This window comes from Bombina bombina, chromosome 9 (assembly GCF_027579735.1).
Source record: "Bombina bombina isolate aBomBom1 chromosome 9, aBomBom1.pri, whole genome shotgun sequence".
In the NCBI taxonomy this organism is placed as follows: Eukaryota; Metazoa; Chordata; class Amphibia; order Anura; family Bombinatoridae; genus Bombina; species Bombina bombina.
Window position 1 is genome coordinate 252,161,000 of NC_069507.1, and position 27,190 is coordinate 252,188,189.

General features: G+C 37.4%; 1 protein-coding gene across 1 annotated transcript in view; it reads right to left on the reverse strand.

Moving 5' to 3' along the window:
• The window catches only part of LOC128640533 (VPS10 domain-containing receptor SorCS1-like), a 1,407,808-nt gene that overhangs the window by 697,668 nt on the left and 682,950 nt on the right, over positions 1–27,190 (reverse strand). Inside the window, 1 exon segment of the mRNA XM_053693005.1 lies at positions 4,845–5,003. Within this exon segment, the coding sequence (XP_053548980.1) occupies positions 4,845–5,003 (159 nt within the window).

Sequence of the window (27,190 nt, forward strand, 5' to 3'; positions counted from 1 at the left end):
TCTTTCCTCCATTTGCTCTCCTTCCACGAGTCATCGCTTAGGTCAAGTAAGAGAGAGCGTCAGTAATTCTAATAGCTCCTGCATGGCATCGCAGGATCTGGTATGCAGATCTAGTAATAATGTCGTCTATACCTCTGTGGAGATTTCCTCTGTGAAGGGACCTTCTGCTTCAGGGGCCCTTTCTTCATCCAAGTCTTGTTTCTCTGAAGCTGATTGCTTGGAGATTGAACACTTGATTTTAGCTAAGCGTGGTTTTTCTGAAATCGGTCTTTGAGACCATGGTTCAGGCTCCTAAGCCTGTCACTAGAAAGATTTACCATAAGTTATGGTGTAAAAATCTTATTGGTGTGAGTCTAAAGGATTCTCTTGGAGTAGAGTCAGGATCCCAAGATTCTTATCTTTTCTCCAGAAAGGTCTGGAGAAGGGGTTGTCTGTCAGTATCTTCAAGGGTCAGATGTCTGCTCTATCTATTTTGTTACACAAGCGTCTGGCGGACATGCCGGATGTACAATCCTTTTGTCAGGCCCTGGTTAGAATCAGGCCTGTGTTTAAATCTGGTGCTCCATCTTTGAGTCTTAACCTTGTTCTTAAGGTTTTGCAACAGGCCCCATTGGAGCTTATGCATTCCATAGATATTAAGTTATTATCTTGGGAGGTTTTGTTTCTCACTGCTATTTTTTCTGCTTGGAGGGTTTTTGACCTCTCAGTTTGCAGTGTGACTCTCCTTATCTCATATTTCATGCAGATAAGGCAGTTCTTCGTATCAAGTTTGGTTTTCTTCATAAAGTTGTTTTGGACAGACATATTAATCAGGAAATTGTGGTTCCTTCTCTCTGTCCTAATCCTTCTTCTCAAAAGGAACGTTTGTTGCACAACCTAGATGTTGTGCGGGCTCTTAAATCCTATTTTGCAGACGACTAAGGATTTTTGTTGGTCTTCTGCATTGTTTGTTTGCTTTTCTGGGAAACGTATAGGTCAGAAAACTACTGCCACTTCTCTTCTCTCTGGTTGAGAAGTATTTTTCATTTTGCATAGGAGACTGCTGGACAGCAGCCTCCTGAGAGAATTACAGCTCATTCCACTAGGGCTGTTTCTTCTTTTTGGGCCTTCAAGAAAGAGATCTCTGTGGAACAGTTTGCAAGGCTGCAACTTGCTCTGCTTTGCACACTTTTTCTAAATTCTATAAATTTGATACTTTTGCCTCGGCTGAGGCTTCATTTGGGAGAAAGGTTCTGCAAGCAGTGGTGCCTTCTGTTTAGGTTACCTGTCTTGCCTCCCTTATTATCTATGTCCTCTAGCTTGGGTATTGATTCCCAACAGTAATTGATGATCCTGTGGACTCACTGTGTCTTAAGAAAGAAAACAAAATTCATCCTTACCTGATAAATGTATTTATTTCTTGACACGGTGAGTCCACGGCCCTCCCTGTTTTTCAGACAGTTTTGTTTATATAAAACTCAGGCACCTCTACACCTTGTGCTATTTCCTTTTTTTCCTTTTCCTTTGGTCGAATGACTGGGGGTTGTGGTGCTCTTTGCCTCCTCCTGCTGGCCAGGAGTGATATTCCCAACAGTAATTGATGATCCCGTGGACTCACCGTGTCAAGAAATAAATAAATGTATCAGGTAAGCATAAATTTTGTTTTCATGTTTCAGATAGGGCATGCAATTTAAAAATAAAAGTCCAATTTACTTTTATCAACTTTGCTTTGTTCTCTTGGTATTCTTTGTTGAATGCTAAACCTAGGTAGGCTCATATGCTAATGTCTAAGAACTTGTAGACCGCCTCTTAGTTCTTTACAGTTAGACGGGGCTAGTTCATGTGTGCCATATAGATAACATTGTACTCACTCCTGTAGAGTTATTTATGAGTCAGCACTGAATGGTTAAAATGCAAGTCTGACATAAGAAGTGAATTATGGGGGCAGTATACAGAGGCTTAGATACAAGGTAATCACAGAGGTAAAAAGTATATTATCATAACAATGTTGGTTGTACAAAACTGGGGAATGAGTAATAAAGGGATGTTCTATCTTTTTTAACAATAACAATAATGGAGTAGACTGCCCCTTTAAAAGACAGGGACAAGAAGCCAAATAAACAGGACTGTCTTATTTTTTTTAAGAATACATAGAACATATTTTCTATGTGAAGAACATTGAAATGTCAAATATTCAATTTCATGTCAGAATTAGAACTCTTGAATGAACACGTTCAAGTTAGCGCACAAGTAATGGTTTTAGTTTTTTGTTTTTTTTCCAGTTTGCACACTCCATTGACTTTTATGGGAGAATATGTTAACACGGTTGCAATAGTTGAAGTTACAGTTTTTGCATAAAAAGCCTCTGTTTAGCGAAGATAGTGCTCCACTCATACTCTGGCCCTGAACAAGAAGAACTGTCTTTATAAACAGAATAAGTACCTGCTAACTTACCTTTTGGTCTTGGCTGTAAGCTAGAATCCAGTCCTCTTGCCCCACTCATACTCTGGCCCGGAACAAGGAGAACTGTCTTTTATAAACAGAATAAGTACCTGCTAACTTACCTTTTGGTCTTGGCTGTAAGCTAGAATCCAGTCTTCTTGCCCCACTCATACTCTGGCCCGGAACAAGGAGAACTGTCTTTATAAACAGAATAATACCTGCTAACTTACCTTTTGGTCTTGGCTGTAAGCTAGAATCCAGTCATCTTGCCCCACTCATACTCTGGCCCTGAACAAGAAGAACTGTCTTTATAAACAGAATAAGTACCTGCTAACTTACCTTTTGGTCTTGGCTGTAAGCTAGAATCCAGTCCTCTTGCTCCACTCATACTCTGCCCCGAAACAAGGAGAACTGTCTTTATAAACAGAATAAGTACCTGCTAACTTACCTTTTGGCCTTGGCTGTAAGCTAGAATCCAGTCCTCTTGCTCCACTCATACTCTGGCCCTGAACAAGGAGAACTGTCTTTATAAACAGAATAAGTACCTGCTAACTTACCTTTTGGTCTTGGCTGTAAGCTAGAATCCAGTCCTCTTGCTCCACTCATACTCTGGCCCTGAACAAGGAGAACTGTCTTTATAAACAGAATAAGTACCTGCTAACTTACCTTTTGGTCTTGGCTGTAAGCTAGAATCCAGTCCTCTTGCCCCACTCATACTCTGGCCCTGAACAAGGAGAACTGTCTTTATAAACAGAATAAGTACCTGCTAACTTATCTTTTGGTCTTGGCTGTAAGCTAGAATCCAGTCCTCTTGCTCCACTCATACTCTGGCCCGGAACAAGGAGAACTGTCTTTATAAACAGAATAAGTACCTGCTAACTTATCTTTTGGTCTTGGCTGTAAGCTAGAATCCAGTCCTTTTGCTCCACTCATACTCTGGCCTGGAACAAGGAGAACTGTCTTTATAAACAGAATAAGTACCTGCTAAGTTACCTTTTGGTCTTGGCTGTAAGCTAGAATCCAGTCCTCTTGCTCCACTCATACTCTGGCCCGGAACAAGGAGAACTGTCTTTATAAACAGAATAAGTACCTGCTAACTTACCTTTTGGTCTTGTCTGTAAGCTAGAATCCAGTCCTCTTGCCCCACTCATACTCTGGCCCTGAACCAGGAGAACTGTCTTTATAAACAGAATAAGTACCTGCTAACTTACCTTTTGGAAAGAAAGTAATTAAAGCGCCAAAGGACAAAGGCCGGGTCTAAGTTAAGAATAATATATCATTTATTCAGTACAATAAAAATATAAAAAATATATACCATAAACACATTAAAATAATAATCGAGGATCCAAGATTTTACAATAAGTTAAAACCAAAATATAAAAAAAGTAGATACAATTCTTGACTTGAACAGTCTTGTGGATTGTCTAGCAATGTGATACGTAGTATTCCAATATAAGAAATGATTTAGTACAATCAATGTGTCTGCTGGTGGGTAATATTACCCACCAGCAGACACATTGGTTGTACTAAATCATTTCTTATATTGGAATACTAACTTATTGTAAAATCTTGGATCCTCAATTATTATTTTAATGTGTTTATGGTATATATTTTTTTATATTTTAATTGTACTGAATAAATGATATATTATTCTTAACTTAGACCCGGCCTTTGTCCTTTGGCACTTTAATTACTTTCTTTCTGATTATCTACTCATTTGACCGCTAGGGGTCAATTTATTAAAGCTAAGGGTCCCTTTAGCATTAGGCGCTTAGTGTTAACCTATATTAACTTACCTTTTGGTCTTGGCTGTAAGCTAGAATCCAGTCCTCTTGCCCCACTCATACTCTGGCCCTGAATAAGTACCTGCTAACTTACCTTTTGGTCTTGGCTGTAAGCTAGAATCCAGTCCTCTTGCCCCACTCATACTCTGGCCCGGAACAAGGAGAACTGTCTTTATAAACAGAATAAGTACCTGCTAACTTACCTTTTGGTCTTGGCTGTAAGCTAGAATCCAGTCCTCTTTCTCCACTCATACTCTGGCCCAGAACAAGGAGAACTGTCTTTATAAACAGTATAAGTACCTGCTAACTTACCTTTTGGTCTTGGCTGTAAGCTAGAATCCAGTCCTCTTGCTCCACTCATACTCTGGCCCGGAACAAGGAGAACTGTCTTTATAAACAGAATAAGTACCTGCTAACTTACCTTTTGGTCTTGGCTGTAAGCTAGAATCCAGTCCTCTTGCCCCACTCATACTCTGGCCCTGAACCAGGAGAACTGTCTTTATAAACAGAATAAGTACCTGCTAACTTACCTTTTGGTCTTGGCTGTAAGCTAGAATCCAGTCCTCTTGCCCCACTCATACTCTGGCCCGGAACAAGGAGAACTGTCTTTATAAACAGAATAAGTACCTGCTAACTTACCTTTTGGTCTTGGCTATAAGCTAGAATCCAGTCCTCTTGCTTGGGATGAAATAGGAGGCTTTGGATGTAAAAATTCAATCGGTACTTCTGGTAAGTGGCTCCTTCATCTGAGCTGATCATCAGGCTGCTTTCAATCTCTGGATCAGTTAGCAACATGATCTGCATTCAAAATAGAACAATTTAAGTTACTAAAATGATGTGAGCTAAGCTGATGGTGCACTAAGCTGATGGTGCGCTAAACTGATTTTGCACTAAGCTGATGGTGCGCTAAGCTGATGTTGCACTAAACTGATGTGAGATAAGCTTATGTTGCACTAAACTGATGGTGCGCTAAACTGATGGTGCACTAAGCTGATGTTGCACTAAACTGATGGTGCGCTAAGGTGATGTCGCACTAAGATGATGGTGCGCTAAGCTGATGGTGCACTAATCTAATGTTGCACTAAGCTGATGGTGCGCTAAACTGATGATGAGCTAAGATGATGGTGTGCTAAGCTTATGTTGCATTAAACGGATGTTGCACTAAACTGATGTTGCACTAAGCTGACGTTGCACTAAGCTGATGTTGCACTAAACTGATGATGCACTAAGCTGATGTTGCACTAAACTGATGATGTACTAAGCTGATGTTGCACTAAACTGATGTTGCACTAAGCTGATGATGCACTAAACTGATGTTGCACTAAACTGATGTTGCACTAAACTGATGTTGCGCTAAACTGATGGTGCACTAAACTGATGGTGCACTAAACTGATGTTGCGCTAAACTGATGTTGCACTAAACTGATGTCACATTAAACTGATGATGCACTAAACTGATGGTGCACTAAACTGATGTTGTACTAAACTGATGTTGCACTAAGCTGATGATGCACTAAACTGATGTTGCAGTAAGCTGATGTTGCACTAAACTGATGTTGCAGTAAGCTGATGTTGCACTAAGCTGATGATGCACTAAACTGATGTTGCACTAAGCTGATGATGCACTAAACTGATGATGCACTAAGCTGATGATGCACTAAGCTGATGATGCACTAAACTGATGATGCACTAAACTGATGCTGCACTAAACTGATGTTGCACTTAGCTGATGTTGCACTAAGCTGATGATGCACTAAGCTGATGTTGCACTATGCTGATGATGCACTAAGATGATGTTGCACTAAGCTGATGGTGCACTAAACTGATGATGCACTAAACTGATGTTGCACTAAACTGATGATGCACTAAGCTGATGGTGCGCTAAACTGATGTTGCACTAAGCTGATGTTGCACTAAGCTGATGGTGCGCTAAACTGATGTTGCACTAATTTGATGTTGCACTAAGCTGATGGTGCGCTAAGCTAATGGTGCACTAAGCTGATGTTGCGCTAAGCTGATGTTGCGCTAAGCTGATGGTGCACTAAGCTGATGGTGCGCTAAACTGATGGTACGTAATTAGTGGAGTTTTTTATGTAGTTCTTTGCTATTGCTATAAATAATAAAAATAAGAATAATAATATTAATAATGGATTACTTCAGGTCTTAAAAAGTGCAACATTTTACAGCGGTAATTTGGATTGCTCGTGAGACTTATTTCACCACTTGTAATAGGAGAGCAATGCGAGTGCTCCCTACACTAACCATTAAAAAAAAGACTTGTGCAGCTCCAAAATTTTTGTCTGCTACACTATTCGGTAATACTTGATATACGTGGAACATTTACTTTCCTTTTCAAATAACATTAAGAGTTCTTTTGCTACAGGTGAAAATCCCACGCTAACCCTGATCCTTCTTCTCAGTGCCCTAATAGAAGGCTTATTGTGGCAGATCCCAAGACCTGTGTTTGTGATGGGGTTGTGGCAGTTTAGGTGCTAATAGTGTAGTGGGTTAGTTTATTATGTGGGGGGTTGGTGTTTTAGGGGTTCATAGTGTAGTGGTGACTTTTCGGTGGGCTATGTGTCAGTATAGGGGTTAATAGTATAATGGGGAATGTTCAGGTTGGCTATGCAGCAGTTTAGGGGTTAATAGTGTAGTGGGGATTTTGCAGAGAGCTATGTGGGGGGGTTCTTAGAGTAGGGGGCTTATGTTGATTCGGGATAGCATTCAAGTATGGGTGTTAGGTTTTTCTACTTTCTCCGTTGAAGTTTATGGGAGAGTACATTAACGCGGTTGCGATATTGTAACTTCTGCTCTTATCGCGTAAGGAATTTTTTTTTACTTTCAACTTGTAATACGTGCACTACCCGAGTTAGCATGTGAGTGGGAGCAGTAATTAATGCTCCACTAATCTAGCCCTAAATGTTACATTTAATTAGCCTTTTAACACAATGAAGCGTTTGGTACTGTGATCTAATATAGAGTATAAACGCTAAAGTAAAAGCAAGTGAAAGGACTAATACACTAAGAAACATTTAGCTTTCTCTCAAGTGCCGTCATGGAACATGTCTAAGGGACAAGCCATAAACTAATGTAAAGAGAGATGTCTAAGTGCATTAAAAATGTTCTACATTATTGGTTGGATGACCTAACTGTTCCAGGTTACACTCTCTATAAACTCACATGCCTTCATTAAAATTGTGAAGTGCTTTTAGCAGGGTGATAAAAAAATGCCTTTTAAGTCGGAGTACTGTACCATAGCAAGCTCCGGCAAAATTACAATGAGGTTCTGCGGATGTACAATGTCTGCAAACCACAATAAACTAGGTGTCTTTGATGATCAGAAGACAGCGTAGAGGCTCTATAAGGCATTAAACCTCTCAAGCAGTTACAGTAAACCATACAAATAACCACATTAGTCACACAAATACGTTTTTTAAGCTTTGTTGCCTTTCATGTATTTTACTGTTTCTAGTGCTGTAGCTGCTATGGGTTTTTAATCTCTGTCCAATTTAAAACAGCAAGACACCGGGGTGATTTTATGTAAACTTACCAAAACAATTTTTTTTTAAGGGTAGTAATAATATTATAGAATAAAGCTGACTGATAATTACTCTGTTTTATACCTAGAAAAATTATTGCCTAGATTACGAGTTTTGTGTTAGAAGCTGTACGGTGCTAACGAGCAGTTTATGCTCACCGCTCACTTACAGACAGCGCTGGTATTACAGGTTTTTAGAAACCCGGCGTAAACCGCAAAAAAGTGAGTGAAGAGCAAAATTTTACGTTAGCGGTGAGCTGGCTAAACGTGCTCGTGCACGATTTCGGCATAGAAATCAATGGGGGAGAGCTGGCTGAAAAAAAACCCTAACACCTGCAAAAAAGCAGTGTAAAGCTCCTAACGCAGTCCCATTGATTCCTATGGAGAAATAAAAGTTATGTCTACACCTAACACCCTAACATGAACCCAGAGTCTAAACACCCCTAATCTTACACTTATTAACCACTAATCTGCTGCCCCCAACATCGCCGCAACCTACATTATATTAGTAACCCCTAATCTGCCGCTCCGGACACCGCTGCCACCTACATTATACTTATAAACCCCTAATCTGCTGCCCCCAACATCGCTGACACCTATATTATATTTATTAACCCCTAATCTGCCGTCCCCAATGTCGCCGCAACCTAACTACATTTATTAACCCCTAATTTGCCGCCCACAACATCACCACCACTATAATAAAGTTATTAACCCCTAAACCTAAGTCTAACCCAAACCCTAACCCCCCCTAACTTAAATATAATTTAAATAAATCTAAATAAAATTACTACAATTGACTAAATAATTCCTATTTAAAACTAAATACTTACCTATAAAATAAACCCTAAAATAGCTACAATATAACTAATAGTTACATTGTAGCTAGCTTAGGGTTTATTTTTATTTTACAGGCAACTTTGTATTTATTTTAACTAGGTACAATAGTTATTAAATAGTTATTAACTATTTAATAACTACCTAGTTAAAATAAAGACAAATTTACCTGTAAAATAAAACCTAACCTAAGTTACAATTACGCTTAACACTACACTATAATTAAATTAATTATCTTAATTAAATACAATTAATTACAATTAAATAAAATTATCTAAAGTACAAAAAAAACACATTAAATAACAGAAAATAATAAAGAAATTACAAGATTTTTAAACTAATTGCACCTAATCTAATCCCCCTAACAAAATAAAAAAGCCCCCCCCCATAACAAAAAGCCCTACCCTACACTAAATTTCAAATAGCCCTTAAAAGGGCCTTTTGCAGGGGCATTGCCCCAAAGTAATCAGCTCTTTTACCTGGAAAAATTACAATCCCCCCCCAACATTAAAACCCACCACCCACACAACCAACCTTACTCTAAAACCCCCCTAATCCCCCTTTAAAAAAACCTAACACTAACCCCCTGAAGATCACCTTACCGGGAGACGTCTTCGCCCAACCAGGCCGAAGTCCTCAACGAAGCTGGCAGAAGTGGTCCTTGAGACGGGCAGAAGTGGTCCTCGAGACGGGCAGAAGTGGTCCTCCAGACGGGCAGAAGTCTTCATCCAGACTTCTATCTTCATCCATCTGGCGCGGAGCGGCTCCATCTTCTAGACATCCAACGCGGAGCATCCTCTTCATCCGACGTCTTCTTGAACAATGACGGTTCCTTTAAGTGACGTCATCCAAGATGGAGTCCCTTCAGTTCCGATTGGCTGATAGAATTCTATCAGCCAATCGGAATTAAGGTACGAAAAATCCAATTGGCTGATGCAATCAGCCAATTGGATTGAAATTCAATCCTATTGGCTGATCCAATCAGCCAATAGGATTGAGCTTGCATTCTATTGGCTGATTGGATCAGCCAATAGGATTGAACTTCCATCCTATTGGCTGATTGCATCAGCCAATAGGAATTTTCCTACTTTAATTCCGATTAGCTGATATAATTCTATCAGCCAATCGGAATTGAAGGGACGCCATCTTGGATGACGTCACTTAAAGGAACCGTCATTGTTCAAGAACACGTCGGATGAAGAGGATGCTTCGCGTCGGATGTCTAGAAGATGGAGCCGCTCCGCGCCGGATGGATGAAGATAGAACATGCCGTCTGGATGAAGACTTCTGCCCGTCTGGAGGACCACTTCTGCCCGTTGAAGACTTCGGCCCAGTTGGGTGAAGACGTCTCCCGGTAAGGTGATCTTCAGGGGGTTAGTGTTAGTTTTTTTTAAGGAGGGATAGGGTGGGTTTTAGAGTAGGGTTGGTTGTGTGGGTGGTGGGTTTTAATGTTGGGGGGGATTGTAATTTTTTTTTCCAGGTAAAAGAGCTGATTACTTTGGGGCAATGCCCCGCAAAAGGCCCTATTAAGGGCTATTTGTAATTTAGTGTAGGGTAGGGCTTTTTTATTTGGGGGGGCTTTTTTATTTTGTTAGGGGATTAGATTAGGTGTAATTAGTTTAAAAATCTTGTAATTTCTGCATTATTTTCTGTAATTTAGTGTTGTTTTTTTTTTTTGTACAGGTACTTTTGTATTTATTTTAGCTAGGTAGTTATTAAATAGTTAATAACTATTTAATGACTATTCTACCTAGTTAAAATAAATACAAACTTGCCTGTAAAATAAAAATAAACCCTAAGATAGCTACAATGTAACTATTAGTTATATTGTAGCTAGCTTAGGGTTTATTTTATAGGTATGTATTTAGTTTTAAATAGGAATAATTTAGTTAATGATAGTAATTTTATTTAGATTTATTTAAATTATATTTAAGTTAGGGGGTGTTAAGGTTAGGGTTAGACTTAGATTTAGGGGTTAATAACTTTAATATAGTGGCGGCGATGTTGGGGGAGGCGGATTAGGGGTTAATAAATGTAGGTAGGTGGCGGTGATGTTAAGGAAGGCAGATTAGGGGTTAATAATATTTAACTAATGTTTGCGATGCGGGAGTGCGGCGGTTTAGGGGTTAATATATTTATTATAGTGGCGGCGATGTGTTTGCGATGTGGGGGGGGCCTCAGTTTAGGGGTTAATAGGTAGTTTATGGGTGTTAGTGTACTTTTTAGGACTTTAGTTAAGAGTTTTATGCTACAGCGTTGTAGTGTAAAACTCTTAACTACTGACTTTAAAATGCGGTACCAGGCTTGACAGGAGAGGGTGTACCGCTCACTTTTTGGAAGACTCGTAATACCGGCGCTATACAAGTCCTATTGAAAATATAGGATACGCAATTGACGTAAGTGGATTTGCGGTATTTCTGAGTCTGGCCAAAAAAGTGAGCGGTACACCTGTACCTGCAAGACTCGTAATACCAGCGGGCCTTAAAAAGCAGCGTTAGGACCTCTTAACGCTGCTTTTTAAGGCTAACGCAAAACTCGTAATCTATGCCTATGAGTTTTCCGTTTTAAGAGAGTTTTGGCATAAGAGAGAAAGAATGATTATTTTAGTTGATTTTCTCTGCAGATAAAGTAACTTGTCTCTAAAATGTCTGTCTCCTTAAACAGGGCTTGAATTGGTACCCGGCTACAGCACTGCAGCTGCAAAAACATTTACCACAATCTTGTGGTATGATATGGTGCATGCTGGAATCTTGCTACCCATGATATCTTGGTAATGCCACCAATAATCTAAATCTAATATAAAATGTTAGGTTTATGGATCAGGTTAGAGTTAAAGGGACATAATACTCATATGCTAAATCACTTGAAACTAATGCAGTATAACTGTAAAAAACTGACAGGAAAATATCACCTGTGCATCTCTATGTAAAAAAAGAAGATATTTTACCTCACAATTTCCTCAGCTCTGTGTAAAAAGTTATACTCAGCTGCTGCTCAGCTGCAGGTAAAAAAAAAATAAAAAAAAATGAAGAAATGAAGAAATGAACAGCAGCCAATCAGCATCAGCAGTGCTGAGGTCATGAACTCTTTTACTGTGATCTCATGAGATTTTACTTTACTCTCATGAGATTTCATTGTAAACTTCCTTACACTGAATAGGGAAATAAGATGAGTGTGCACGAATGCTCGCTCCTTCCGCTGTCCCGGGACAGACATACTGATTTGCTGCTTAGAAGTCCTTTACAATGGGAGGTGGCTACTGAGGAATTTTTGAGGTAAAATATCTTTCTTTTTTACATAGAGATGTTCAGGTGATATTTTCTAGTCAGCTTTTTACAGTTAAGCTGCATCACTTTCAAGTGTTTAAACATTTGGGTATTAAGGCCCTTTAAGGTATGCAATTTGGGCTTGGGATGGGTTAGATATATTAATAAAGTTAAGGCTATGGTTAAATCTAGGGTTAGGGCTTAATTAGGATTAAATTTAAAGAGCTAATGTTGGGGTGAGAGAGATGTTTTTTTTAAAATTCATTCTACATCCATAATTAATGTATTCTGTCCTGATCATTTTTGCTATTAGAGTATATATGTTTTTATATTTTAATTATTTAAAGTCTGTTTTAATGCCCCCTTCCAAACCCTGCATTGTGAGAGGCATGCGTTTGTAACACTTGCTGCTCCCTGCTTGCTTTTAACATTTCCTGCTCGCTCCCTGCGTTTGCCTTTGCAGTGTGCAGAACAAATACTTCTGTCACTGTATTGTATAATAGGAACACATTTTACCCACTGGCTGCCACATGGGCTCATCACTGTCACTTACAATAATGTCACCGCCATCAGATATAACTTTATGACTCTATGACACATATACAGAAGGGCATAATGCTGACCAGATAGTACCAGTGCAACATCTGTAACTCTGAGACATGTAAATTGTGCTAGATTACGTGTGGAGAGATATTTTGCACTCCTGCTCATGGGTAAATTTTGCTAGATGGTGGCTTTATTGTGCGTGTCAGGTTAGTCTCATATTACAATTTGAACGGTAAAAAACTTAGCATAATTTATAAACATATAGATTAAATAATGTATTTTTTATTTTCAGAAGAAAGTAATCTGTCTACAAAAAAACTCCAAAAATATTTGTATTAGATTCCAAAATGCGCACAAAGCAGCAAAACACACATACACATGCACACACACAGAAACACACACACAAACATACACACAAACATACACACAAACACACACACAAACACACACATACATACACACATGCATACATACAATACATATAGACACACACACATACACAATCATACACACTAACACACACATACACACGCACACACACAGAAACACACACATACATACACACATGCATACATACCATACATATACACACACACACAGAAACACACACACAAACATACACACATAAACACACAAACACACACATACATACACACATAAACACACAAACACACACATACATACACACATGCATACATACCATACATATACACACACACATACACATTCATACACACTAACACACACAAGCGCACACACACACACACATACATACAAACATACACAGACTCACACATGCGTGCGCAAACGGACAAACAAGTGCAGCTAAAAATGGTTTAATTCAGAACAGCTCATCTGTAATATAATTTAGACCATATTTATTGTACAAGGATCTGAGCTGTCAATTCATTGCACTATGCTGGATAATAGAGACGTCCATCAAAAATATGTTATATGTTTTTTCTAATGTATTAAAATGCAATGCACAAACGATAGACTGAAAGTGATAGCCACAGAACATTTATATTTCTCTCAGTGCTCTGTACCTGCCATCTATACACGTTCTCTTCGTTGTGCCACAGCCTGTACACTCCATCCGGTTGATTAATCGCTTTTCATAGCAAGTCAATAAATTCGACACAGACCCCTGAAACCAAACTCAATGCAGCAATTTATCATCTTCCTTACAAAGAGGAAGAAACTTTTTTTTGCTTTGCCTTTCTTGTGATAAATGAGCACAAGACTAATTTTTATGAGATTTGAGAATTTGGTACCAGATGGGTCAGGCAACACCAAAAAAAAACAACAAAATGTACAAATGTAAAACGCACATTATCCTTATTGATCTTTTACAAAATGTGCAAAAACTCTACTCCATTCATAATAATTGTACTCCTAATTTACAGGAGCTGTAATTCCTAATAACATTCTCCATATTTGTGATCTTTAAAGTGATGGTAAACTCTCCCATCTATAAAAACAGTGGCACTTTAATTCATCAAATATTTAAACACATTTCCTTTATAAAATATTTACCATTTAGTGATGGTAAACATTGCACCGGGGCTCCGCCCGCATCTCATCTTTGATTTAGCTGAGTGATGATGAATCCAGCTTCATCCAATTGTTGCATGCCCCACAAGCTGGACACCAAGTGGGGCATGCAACGATTGGATGAAGCTGGATTATTGTGGCAAGACTAGCCTTGCCGTTAGCTTAATATGTTTGACGCTTCTCCCTGGGAGTAGGATAGTGTTGTTACTCACTCATTGCTGCAATCGTTTACTCTATAGTTCCCAGTATATTCTTAGTTGTTTGCTTACCTGGATCTGCACCTTTAATAGTTAATAATCATGCGAGGAATCTTATTTCCTAAGTCTCGTTTTTCAGATGAATTTGTACGGTGCCTATCCACCTTAGCATGCTAATTGGTCACTCTTACTATATTAAACTTCCTATAGTTTAATTGTTGTGGTGCTTTTCTTGTGGGTACTCTGATTTGCAGTCTCTTTGTTTATAGCATATGGTAACTTATGATTAAACGTTGTGTTAATTGTTAATATCTGATTATCTCCATTATGGTGTGGCTACCAGTTCATTTCTCATATTAATCTAAGTTTTAATGCACTCACCTTTCGAACACATCCTTACTATTATTCCTAATATTTTTAATATATATCTAATAAAAGTTAAATATTATATTTAGCTGGGTCTCCTTGCTTATGTATGCATGGGCATATTTATAATTGTTTTTTTGATTTTTTCTTTCTTTGAGTGCTCAGTATTTATGTCCATATTTTTCTTTACTTTTTATTTGACATACATTTTGCATTTAGGACAGTGAGCACCCCCCACGCTTCCTTATAAATTTAAGTATACCCTTTTAGTATATCTAGAATTTAAATTGGAATTTAATCTCAGTGGGGCTTTAATTAATAATTAATTTTTAATTTTTAATTACCCTAAACTCTTACATTACATTATAAAACTGCTGCCATCTAGTGCTCTTGCTAATGTATAACATTGTTATAAAACTGCTGCCATCTAGTGCTCTTGCTAATTGTTATATAACATCTAAAAAACCTAAGCTACCCATTGCCCAGAAAAGGGCATTTGTATGGACATTGCCCTTAAAAGGGCATTTAGCTCTTTTGCATTGCCCTGAAAAGGGCATTTAGCTTGTTTTCGAATAGCCCAAACCCTGAACAAAAAAAAACCCACCCAAAAAACCTTTAAAAAGCCCATCACTAACCCCTGAAGATCCACTTAAAGTTTTTAAAATCCCTCTTAAATGATCTTCATCCAGGCGGTGAAGTCCTCATCCAGGTGGCGAGAAGTCTTCATCCAGACGGCCTCTTCTATCTTCATTCAGGCGGCATCTTTTATCTTCATCCCGGTGGTGCAGAGCGGATCCATCCTGTAGACATCCGACGTGGAGCATCCTCTTCATACGGTCACCGCCGTATACTGACTCGGTATGCAATTCAAAATGGCGTCCCTTGTATTGATTTTGGAAATTCAAATCAGCCAATCGGATGAGAGCTACTAAAATCCTATTGGCTGTTCAAATCAGCCAATAGGATGAGAGTCACTGAAATTCTATTGGCTGATTTGAACAAACCCTAAAACTGTAAGTGGATCTTCGGGGGTTAGTGATAGGTTTTTTTTTTAATGGTTTTGGGTGTGGGGGGGTTAGTTTAGGGTTTGGGCTATTCATAAACAAGCTAAATGCCCTTTTCATGGCAATGTAAAAGAGCTAAATGCCCTTTTAAGGGCAATGTCCATACAAATGCCCTTTTCAGGGCAATGGGTAGGTTAGGTTTTTTAGATAGTTTTTTTATTTTGTGGGTTTGGGGTTTGTAATGTTAGTGGGTCTTTGTATTTTTTTTTCAGGTAAAAGAGCTGTTTAACTTAGGGCAATGCCCTACAAAAGGCCCGTTTAAAGGCTTTTGGTAGTTTATTCTAGATCATTTTTTTTAATGGGTATTAGAATAGGAATACTTTTTATAATTTTTGATAATTTGTTATTTTGTGTATTTTTTCCTTGAGGAGTGGGTTTTTATTTTTAGATTGGGGCTTGGGCATTTCATAAAAGAACTGAATGCCCTTTTAAGGGCAGAAAAAAGAGCTAAATGCCGTTACAAATGCCCTTTTAGGGCAATGGGTAGATTAGGTTTGGGGGTAGGGCGTTGTATACTGTTAGGTGGTGTTTTTTTATTTTAGCAAAAGAGCTGTTAACTTTGGGGCAATGCCCTACAAAAGGTCCTTTTAAGGGCCCTTGGTAGTTTATTCTAGATTAGGCAGCTTAGGTTTTATTTCACAGGTAAGTTTTGTATTTATTTTAACTAGGTAGTTAGTAAATAGTTAATACCTGTTAATAACTATTTACTAACTAGTCTGCCTAGTTAAAATAAATACAAACTTAGATGTGAAATAAAAATAAAACCTAAACTAGCTACAATATAACTATTTCTTATATTGTAGCTAGCATAGGTTTTATTTCACAGGTAAGTATTTAGTTTTAAATAGGAATTATTTAGTTAATAATTGTAACTTTAATTTAGCTCTATTTTAATTATGTTAAAGTTAGGGGGTTAGGGTTAGGTTTATGGCTACGTTAGGGTTAGGTTTAGGGGTTAATATAGTTTAATCTAGGTTGTTGCGATGTGGGGGCTGGCGGTTTAGGGGTTAATAGGCTTATTTAGTGGTAGTGATGTGGTAGGCCAGAGGTTTAGGGGTTAATACTTTATTTAGTGGTGGCGATGTCGGGGAGCGGCGGAATAGGGTTTACTAGATTTATTATAGTGTGGGCGATGTTGGGGTGCAGGGGAATAGGGATTAATAACTTTAGTATAGTGTGGCGATATCGGGAGCAGCAGATTAGGGGTTAATGGCTTTATTTTAGGTGGCAGTGATATTGAAAGCGGCAGATTAGGGGTTAATAACATTAAGTAGGTGGTGGCGATGTTGGGGGCGGCAGATTAGAGGTTTTTAGACTTAAGGTTTATGTTAGAGTGTTAGGTTTAAACGTAACTTTTTTTCCCCCATAGACATCAATGGGGCTGCGTTATGAAGCTTTTCATTCCGCGATCGCAGGTGTTAGCTTTTTTTCTGACCCGCTCTCTCCTTTGATGTCTATGGGGAAAGCATGCACGAGCACGTCAAAGCAGCGCTTGAATTGAGTGCTGTATGGAACTTAAAACAACCATATCGCACGCACAAGCTGGCTTTTTCAAAACTTGTAATGGCTGCGCTATAGAGGGTTGAATAACATAACTTTTGTTGCGTTCGTTAATTTCCCTATAGCGTGCATAACTCATAATCTAGCTGAATGTTTCTTACATTATTTCTAGTTTTGAAGAAAATGCTAGTTGCACCAAAATACTGTTGTATTACCCCGTGTTACAAGCATTTGAAAAATCAGATTTGCAATTGAAATTCTTTTTGGACTTTTACATATAACACACAGAGAAAGTCCACAGAACCATAGGGAAAATTACAAAACAAATTAATACAACACACAGAGAAAGTCCAGCAGTCACTTACAAGCTTACAGCTAAGATTAAAAGCAAAAACAGCCACACAATGCAAGCTCTCAAACCTGTCTGGGGTTAACTGCCTGTGACTCTGGGGACAGCACAGCTTCCTGTGAGTGCCATTGAGCACCCAGAGCTGAGCATGTTGCAGGGTCATTGGATGTGTACCCAGTCCAGTCTGAGAGTGCAGTCCACTTTCATGTTTTATATATATATATATATATATATATATATATATATATATATATATATATATATATATATATATATACAGGACCGTCTTTAACACAGGGCAAAAGGGGCAGCTGCCCAGGGCCCAGTTTCTGTTGAGGGGCCCAAGAGTCCTAAAAAAAAAAAATATATATATATATTTTTTATTTTTTTTAAATGGTTCATACCAGACTGCTGATGTGACATGGGGAACACACACATTCAATCCTAATACTGTCACAGTCAAAAGTACTCTGTTTATATATATATATATATATATATATTTTTTTTTTAAACTGTGCCAGACCGTGCCATGTGACATGCCAAGCTATTGCCATGTGCTGTTTTAGATGTGCACTGTGCAGCACTGAATGCTAAGCCCTAACTGGGCATCCAGCCATTCCCACTGCATCATAAAAGGTCCTACTGGGGTTACCACTGTTACCAGGTAACTGCTCTGGTGGTGGGGATTGTTTCTGGGTAGGGCTGACTGTAGGAGCATGCAGCAGAAAGCTGGAGCGGCAAGAACATGAGGATTTGAGCATCTGTGCAGCTGCACACACTACTCTCTTCAGTCTTGAGGCTGTGAAACTCATCTCACACTGTATCCATGCAGCCTTGGACAGACAGCATCCAGTCTGCTGGTCCCCTTAGCCCTGCTCTTTCTGCTGTGGCCCTAAGATCAACTAACTGAAGTTTGTTAGGGGAACAGTGCTTTGTAGAAAGGTGTTAGTGGGAAGAAAAAAGTGAGTGCACACACACCCCTCCCCATGCAGCATTGTCTAGTGCAAGGTGAGAGGGAACTTGTTCCTAGCAAAGAAGTGACATGTGCTGCTGTGACTGATGTATAGTGTCATGCTGATACTTCACACATTAATGTAAGGTTTATTTTTATAGTTTTTGTTTTCTCTCTGTCTCAGATTTTACAGCTTACCATAGTAGTTCTGCTGTTCCAGTCAGTAAACTTATACTGCACCTCCATGCTTCCTCCTCAGTCTTTACCTTGCTTTGCTCCTGTTGGCTGCCCTAAATCTCTTTAACCAACTAACCTCACACCAGAATCACATTCAAAAGAATATTAAATGAATCCACAGTGGAGGAATTTATATATTTATTTACTTATTAATACTGCTTAGGTCCAGTTTCACATATTGCAATTTATTTCATTTTTTTTAAATGATTAGCTCAGTAGTGGATAATCCACTGCTGGGCTAATAATTAAAAAAAATTGATTTAGTTGTTTTTTGGGATGTTGGTGTGGAGAGCGAAATTGCATGGGGGGGGGGGGCCCCAAGAAAATTTTCGCCCAGGGTCCAGTCAATATTAAAGACGGCCCTGTATATATACATATACATACATGAGTGCATACATGGGCAGATGATGAATATGAGACTGAATATAGCAAGATGACTTGTTTCTTCCGGGGCTCTCACTCATACATTTAGATATGTAACATCTGTGACATATTACAATGAAATTTCTCTAGGTTAAGTGCATATTGTCTTTCCATTTATGGAACAGGGAGCAGAGTTATCAGTGAGGAACTTGTCAATACCTAGTAGTTATATTGTTCAACATTTATCTTCTCTGCTCATGCAAAAAGCAAATAGTAGCTTTTCTGCTAAGATATTTAAGTATAACAGCAGCTGTTAAAAAATCAACACGAATGTGGTGAAATTGCAGATCTCCAGGGATACTGCTATGTGACATTTCCCACAGAGACATGTGGCCCAAAAATTACACATAATTGTTTTATCTGCCTATCAAAGCAGAGCCTGGGAACTGAAATACAAATCAGGTATTGAAATTTTCTTAAAGGGGTATAAATGTATTTTTCTCTTTGTTGCATCTAAATGGTTGTTTTTTTTGTTGTTTAAAAAAAAAAAAAAGGATAAAGAAGCTCAGTAGCTTGTCTTATGGGAGGGTGCTAACCCAGAGTAGAGCCTCTTTTAGACCCCTTGTGATTTTAACAGAACTTTACAGGAGTATATCAGTCTGATCCCATCTCTAAGTACAGTCCAGGCCTGAGATAAGAGTAGGGGTTAGATTTATCAAATGTCGGGCGGACATTATCCTCTACAGCTACGCTGTCTGCATTTCTCATTGCACAAGCATTTTTTGTGAAATGCTTGTGCAATACCGCTCCCTGCACATTCGTGGCTAGCAGGGGATGTCAATCATCCTGATCGTATCTGATCAGGATAATTGCAATCCGCCACCTCAGAGGTGGCGGATGAGTTAAGGAGCAGCGGTCTTATGACCGCTACTTCTTAACTTATGTCTCCGGCAAGCCGGAAAGGCTGGCGCGGAAACAGCAGCATCTGCTGCATAATAAATCTACCCCCTACATCTCCACCTTATATTAGAAAAAAAAATGGCTGGTATTTTGTGGCTGGACTATCCTTATGATGTTATAGATAAATAAAGATACATAGATAGACAGGTGATAGATAGATTATATAGATGACAGATAGATAAATAGATAGATAGATAGATAGATAGATAGATAGATAGACAGATGATAGATAGATAGACAGACAGATGATAGATAGATGATAGATAGATAGATAGATAGATGATAGATAGATGAATAGATAGATAGACAGATGATAGATAGATAGATAGATGATAGATAGATAGATAGATAGATAGATAGATAGATAGATAGACAGACAGACAGACAGACAGATGATATATAGATAGATAGATAGATAGATAGATGATTGATAGATAGATAGATAGATGATAGATAGATAGATAGATAGATAGATAGATAGATAGATAGATAGATGATAGATAGATAGATAGATAGATAGATAGATAGATAGATAAAGATACATAGATAGACAGATAATAGATAGATTATATAGATGACAGATAGATAGATAGATAGATAGATAGATAGATAGATAGATAGATAGATAGATAGATAGATAGATAGATAGACAGATAGATAGATAGATAGATAGATAGATAGATAGATAGATAGACAGACAGATGATAGATAGATTGATAGATAGACAGACAAAAGATAGATAGATAGATAGATAGAAAGATGATAGATAGATAGATAGATAGATAGATAGATAGATAGATAGATAGATGAAAGATAGATTTCTGCATAGAGCATCTTACATTCGCCTATATTTAAGTATGCATGTGTTTGTCTATTAAGGTATTAAGTGTTCGTATCATTTTGAGAAAAGCTTGCAACCTTTTAGTTGGCAAGAAAAAACTGTGAGATCTGCAGTGCGAAAATCTTAATAGAATTACGCTGGAATTAGAGATATATTTTCATATACGTCAATGGAACGCCCATGTTAGCCCATTTTACGGAAAAACAACAATTACACTTTGCATTTTGTATTTATAAGTACACATTTCTGTGTGATTTTTGCACATCCAGTGTACTACAATTACGATTTACGCTGTGCATATTTAATTTGATTTATTCCTGTTTAAATTACATACACATTTTACTTTTTTGTTAACATACGATTTTTGGTGAAGAATTTTGTTACGATTTTTGATGCACCTTAACAATACCATTTTCCCCCCTGCTTATTTTTGTGTGAATGGTTCAAATATTTGTTTTGTATGATGTTTAAAATACAAATTTATTGTGCACATTTCATATGAAAATGCAGTATACGCCCCTTAGCGAGACACCCTGTTTTCAGGGTAAAAAGTGGCTTTAGATCATTCCACCGGGTAAATAGAAGGACTGGCAGCATTCTTTAATAATCTCACCAGCCCAGAGACCTTTCAGTCATTGAGCCCTAAGTCACAGATGCTAACTGAGAAATGTTGTTTGGTATGGAAACATACTGTATATATATTATCTAAATGGAGAAGACAGTAGCTAGTTGCAGAGGAGATTAGATATATGTGTGGTGCAAATGTGCTGGGTTAGATAAAAAGTTAGATTAGACACAATGAGCTGATTTCATAACTATTTGTATTGTATCATTACTTAACAGCCAGAATTTTAAACTTAAAATGTTAAATGTAAAAAGTAAAATGATAAATGGACATTAATAGAGTAAAGAGTTAAAGCTGTAGGATAGAAGCTCACTTGGTCAATGGTCATTATAAAAATACTCAGCTCTGTTGCTGAAAATCCCACAAACATGGAAATAACGTTTGTTTGTTTTTTTCATCATAGGATCATATATAAAACTGTAATGCACTTTATATTCACATTGTTTATATCTTATATGCAATAAAGAAAAAGAATAACCACTTTACTGATTATTAAAGTTTAAGTTAAAGGGATAATCTAATCAAAATTAAACTTTCATGATTTAGATAGATCATATAATTTTAAACAACTTTCCAATTACTTTTAACATCAAATTTGTTTTGTTCTTTTGGTATTCTTTGTTGAAAACTAAACCTATGTAGGCTCATATGCTAATTTCTAAGCCCTTTAAGGCCGCCTCTTACCTCAGTGCATTTTGACAGTTTATCACAGCTAGACACCACTATCATGTGTCAGATGTGCCATATTACTAACATTGTACATACTCCTGTGGAGTTATTAATGAGTCAGCATTGATTAACTAAAATGCAAGTCTGTCAAAATAACTGAAATAAGGGGCAGAGGCTTAGATACAAAGTAATCATAGCGGTAAAACATGTATTAATATAACTATGTTGGTTATGCAAAACTGGGGAATGGGTAATAAAGGGATTATCTATCTTTTTAAACAATAAAAATCTAGAGTACACTGACCATTTAAACCTCTATTTTTTTATTTGTGTAACCAACTATAGTTTTAATGTTAATATAAATATAACACATGGCTATACACCATATGCGGTTTATGACTTTAATTCATGTAGGTTGTGGTATCTGCCCAAATATAAACAAATGATATATATTGATAAAACATTGCTCATTTGAAGGTTATTTAGATCTATTTATATTTATTTGGATTAATAGAATTTATTAAATAATCCTGCAAATGAATAGCTACATTTGAGTTTAGTCGCTAATTTGAATAGGTTGAGCATCCATGTGAAAAAAATGTTCTTTTTTAAAAAAAATAAAATAAAAATAAAAATAATATATATATATATATATTAGCTTAATTGTCTGCACTTAGTCATGGAATATATAATATAAACTGTATTTATATGTTATATTCAGAAGAGAACAGTCTGATGTTTTAGCCCAATAATTCACTTCTGAGAATATTATTTTCAGACAGAAAGCAGCCATTTCATTAGCCGAGCAAGAACAAATTATACACATTGGCATATATTGATTTTTGTGAGTTATTTATATTATATATTTAGGTGAATGTCTCGTTCTAATGGCAAATGTTTTAAAGTTTCTGATAGACCATAGTATATCATAGGAAAGAAAGGTTTATTGGAAAATACTACTAATAATAATCGGCTAGATTACGAGTTTTGTGGTATGAGTGAAAAAGCAGCGTTAAGGCTCTTTTTTCACTACCGCTGGTATTACGAGTCTTGCAGGTTTAGCTGTGCCGCACACTTTTTTGGCTGTAATGCAACGTAACTACTGCAGCTTTCAAATAGTCATTTTTTAATGCGCCTTCCTTTGCGCCGGTATTACGAGTTTGCCTGGGAGGCTAAAAATTGAGCGGTACAGCCAATTGGATCAAGACTTCTGCCGCTTCATTGAGGACTTCTGCCGGCTTCGTTGAGGATGGATGTCGGGTCTTCAAAAAATGTAAGTGCATCTTCGGGGGTTAGTGTTATGCTTTTTTAAAGGTTTAATGGGTGGGTTTTATTTTTAGATTAGCGTTTTGGGCAGAAAAAGAGCTAAATGCCCTTTTAAGGGCAATTCCCATCCAAATGCCCTTTTCAGGGCAATGGAGAGCTTAGGTTTTTTAGTTAGGATTTTATTTGGGGGGTTGGTTGTGTGGGTGGTGGGTTTTACTGTTGGGGGTTGTTTGTATTTTTTTTACAGGTAAAAGAGCTGATTTCTTTGGGGCAATGCCCCGCAGAAGGCCCTTTAAGGGGCTATGGGTAGTTTAGTTTAGGCTAGGTTTTTTTTTTTTTTTTTGGGGGGGGGTTATTTTGATAGGGCTATTAGATTAGATGTAATTAGTTTAAATATCTGATAATGTCTTTTTTATTTTGTGTAATTTAGTGTTTGTTTGATTTTGTAATTTAGTTAATTGTATTTAATTTATGTAATTTATTTAATTGTAGTGTAAGGTTAGGTGTTAGTGTAAGACAGGTTAGGTTTTTTTTAACAGGTAAATTTGTATTTATTTTAGCTAGGTAGTTAGTAAATAGTTAATAACTATTTAGTAACTATTCTACCTAGTTAAAATAAATAAAAAACTTGCCTGTGAAATAAAAATAAAACCTAAGATAGATACAATGTAACTATTAGTTATATTGTAGTTAGCTTAGGGTTTATTTTACAGGTAAGTATTTAGTCTATATATATATATATATATATATATATATATATATATATATATAGCCCTTTGCACTCAAATACCTTGCATATATCATATATATTTTAACCCTTATAAAAAAATATTTATATCAATATTTTTTTATCAGAAACTGACTATATGAGTGTACCACTTTATTTTAATGTATTTGTGTGTGTGTTTCGTGCACATGTTTTTTTAACCCTTACACTTAATGCGAGGTCTTCACTTACAAACCCGATGAGAGGAAAATGTATTTTGCACTCGAGCAAATGCTACCAACTTGTAATACGCTCACAAGTAAGCACGAGCGCCATATTGCTTATTGCGTCCAGCGGTAATGACTGCACACCACTTCACATCTAACCCTAAATGTTTAATTCAATAAATGAAATATTAATATAAGTTTGGAAAAAAATTAAAAAGTAAAATGTGCAACATTTGTCTAGATTACGAGTTTTGCGGTACAGCTTTTAACTCCGGAATGGCCAGGAACGCAGATTACGAGTTGAGGTGGTATAGCTATACCGCAATCATTTTAGCCTGTAATGCAACATCCTTTTCACACTCAAAAATATGACATTTGAGTGCGGGATTTTCCATAGCGCCGTATTACATGCTGTGCGGTCTAGCTAAAATGCTTGTGTTACAGCCTATACCGACACGATCCATACCGCCATCTGAGAGCAGTAGTTATGGATTCTGTGAAACAAAAAAGTTTCACAAAACTCATAACTAAACTGTTACAAAGTACACTACCATCCATAAACTACCTATTAACCCTTAAACGGCCGTCCTCCCACATCGCAAACACTACATTAAACTTATTAACCCTTAATCTGCCACCCACCTACATTGTGACTATTAAATAAACCTAGTAACCCCTTATCCACCACCCGACATTGCCAACACTATATAAACCTATTAACCCATAAACAGCCACTCCCCGACATCGCCAACACTAATAAAAGTTATTAAACCCTAATCCGCTGCTCACCGACATCGCCAACACCTAAATAAACCTATTAACCCCTAAAACACTGACCCCCCACATCGTAACTACTAAACTAAACCTATGAACTCCTAAGCCGCCGGCCCCCCACATCGCAAACCACTAAATTAAACTATTAACCGCTAAACCTAACACTCCCTAACTTTAAATTAGAATTACTATATAACTGTCTATAAAAAAAAATTTCTTACCTGTGAAATAAACAAAACCTAAGTTTAAATGATAAATTAACCTAACATAACTATTGTAATAAAATAAAAAATACTACCAATTAAAAACCTAAATTAAAAATTTAAAAACCTACCGCTACGAAAAAATTTAAAAAGTCTAAAATTACAAAAAATAATAAACACTAAATAACGAAAAAATCTCTAAGATTACAAAAATAATAAACGAAAATATCAAAAATAAAAACAATTACACCTAATCTAATAGCCCTATAAAAATAAAAAAGCTTCCCCCAAATAAAAACACTCCCTTACCTACAATATACTACCAATAGCCCTTAAAATGGCCTTTTGTAGGTCATTGCCCTAAGTTAAGCAGCCCCCTAAAAGTAACCACCCCCACCCAACACCCAACCAACCCCCCAAAATAAAAAAAACTAACTTTAAAAAATCCTAAGCTACCCATTGCCCCTAAAGGGGCATTTGTATGGGCATTGCCCTTAAAATGACATTCAGCTCTTCACTGCCCTTAAAAGGGCATTCAGCTCTTTTACAATTGCCCAAAGCCCTAAGATAAAAACAAAAACACCCAAAAAAATGAAAAAAAAAACAACCTAACACTAACCCCATAAAATCTACTCACGGTTCCTGAAGTCCGGACATCCATATTCATCCAGGCGGCAAGAAGTCTTCATCCAGGTGGTGACACCTTCATCCATATCGGGGGCATCTATCTTCATCCCGGCTGCCCCAAGCAGAGCTATCCTGGAAGACATCCTGCGCGGAGCGTCCTCTTCTTACGGTCACCGCTGTACACTGAAGTTGAATGCAAGGTAGCAGTTTCAAAATGGTGTACCTTGCATTCCTATTGGCTGATTTGATTCTTCAAAGTCAAATCAGCCGATAGGATGAGAGCTTCTGAAATCCTATTGGCTGTTCAAAACAGCCAATAGGATTGATAATTCAGCCCCTAAAAATGTACTTTCAGCAGTATTAGCACTGTACTTAAATGTATATTTATTTAAATATCATATGTGCCCATTTGTAGTGAGAATCCTTTAGCAACAAGCTAAGCAGATCTGTATTGGGGTTACATTCTATGGGGCCGATTTATCAAGCAGCGGATGCTGCTTATTCTGCGCGAGCCTTCAGGCTCGCCGGAAACTGGATTTAAGAAGCAGCGGTCTTAAGACCGCTGCTCCTTAACTCGTCCGCCACCTCTAAAGTGGGGGCCAGCAATCATCCCAATCAGATATGATCAGAACGATTGACACCCTCTGCTAGCAGCTGATTGGCCGCAGATGTGCAGGGAGCGGCATTGCACAAGCATTTCACTAGAAATGCTTGTGCAATGTTAAATGCCGACAGCGTATGCTGTCGGCATTTAGCGATGCCGGGTGGACATGATTCGCTACAGTGAATCATGTCCATTCGGCATTTGATAAATTGTCCCCTATGTGTGTAGGACATTTCTTTTGTGATCAGTTTCTGAATATGTAGTAAGCAAATCAATGAATATAAACTTTACAGTTAAATTACAGATGAGCCCCATATTAAAAGGTATTTCAGTAAGTGTTTTCCAAAAGTTATTAAAGTTAATCACCAGTAATTATGTCACTGCAGAACGGTGTACGATGCTCAGATAATCAATAGGTGACATTTATTAACGCCCTATTTATAGCATACACACTCAGAAATCCAGTTATTAAACTGACATTAAACTTAAATAGCTACAATTAAAAAGGTTAAAATGGTTTTTTTTTTTTTCATAAAAAGGTTAAAGGGACGGTCTAGTACAAAATAAACTTTCATGATTCAGATAGAGGGGCATATTTATGGTTGTGCGAGTGGACATAATAAATATGCAGTGGAAGAGTACCAAATGACGAAATGGTAATAGCGTGTGCCTAAAACAATTCTAGTGAAAGTTTATAATGGAATGAGACTGATA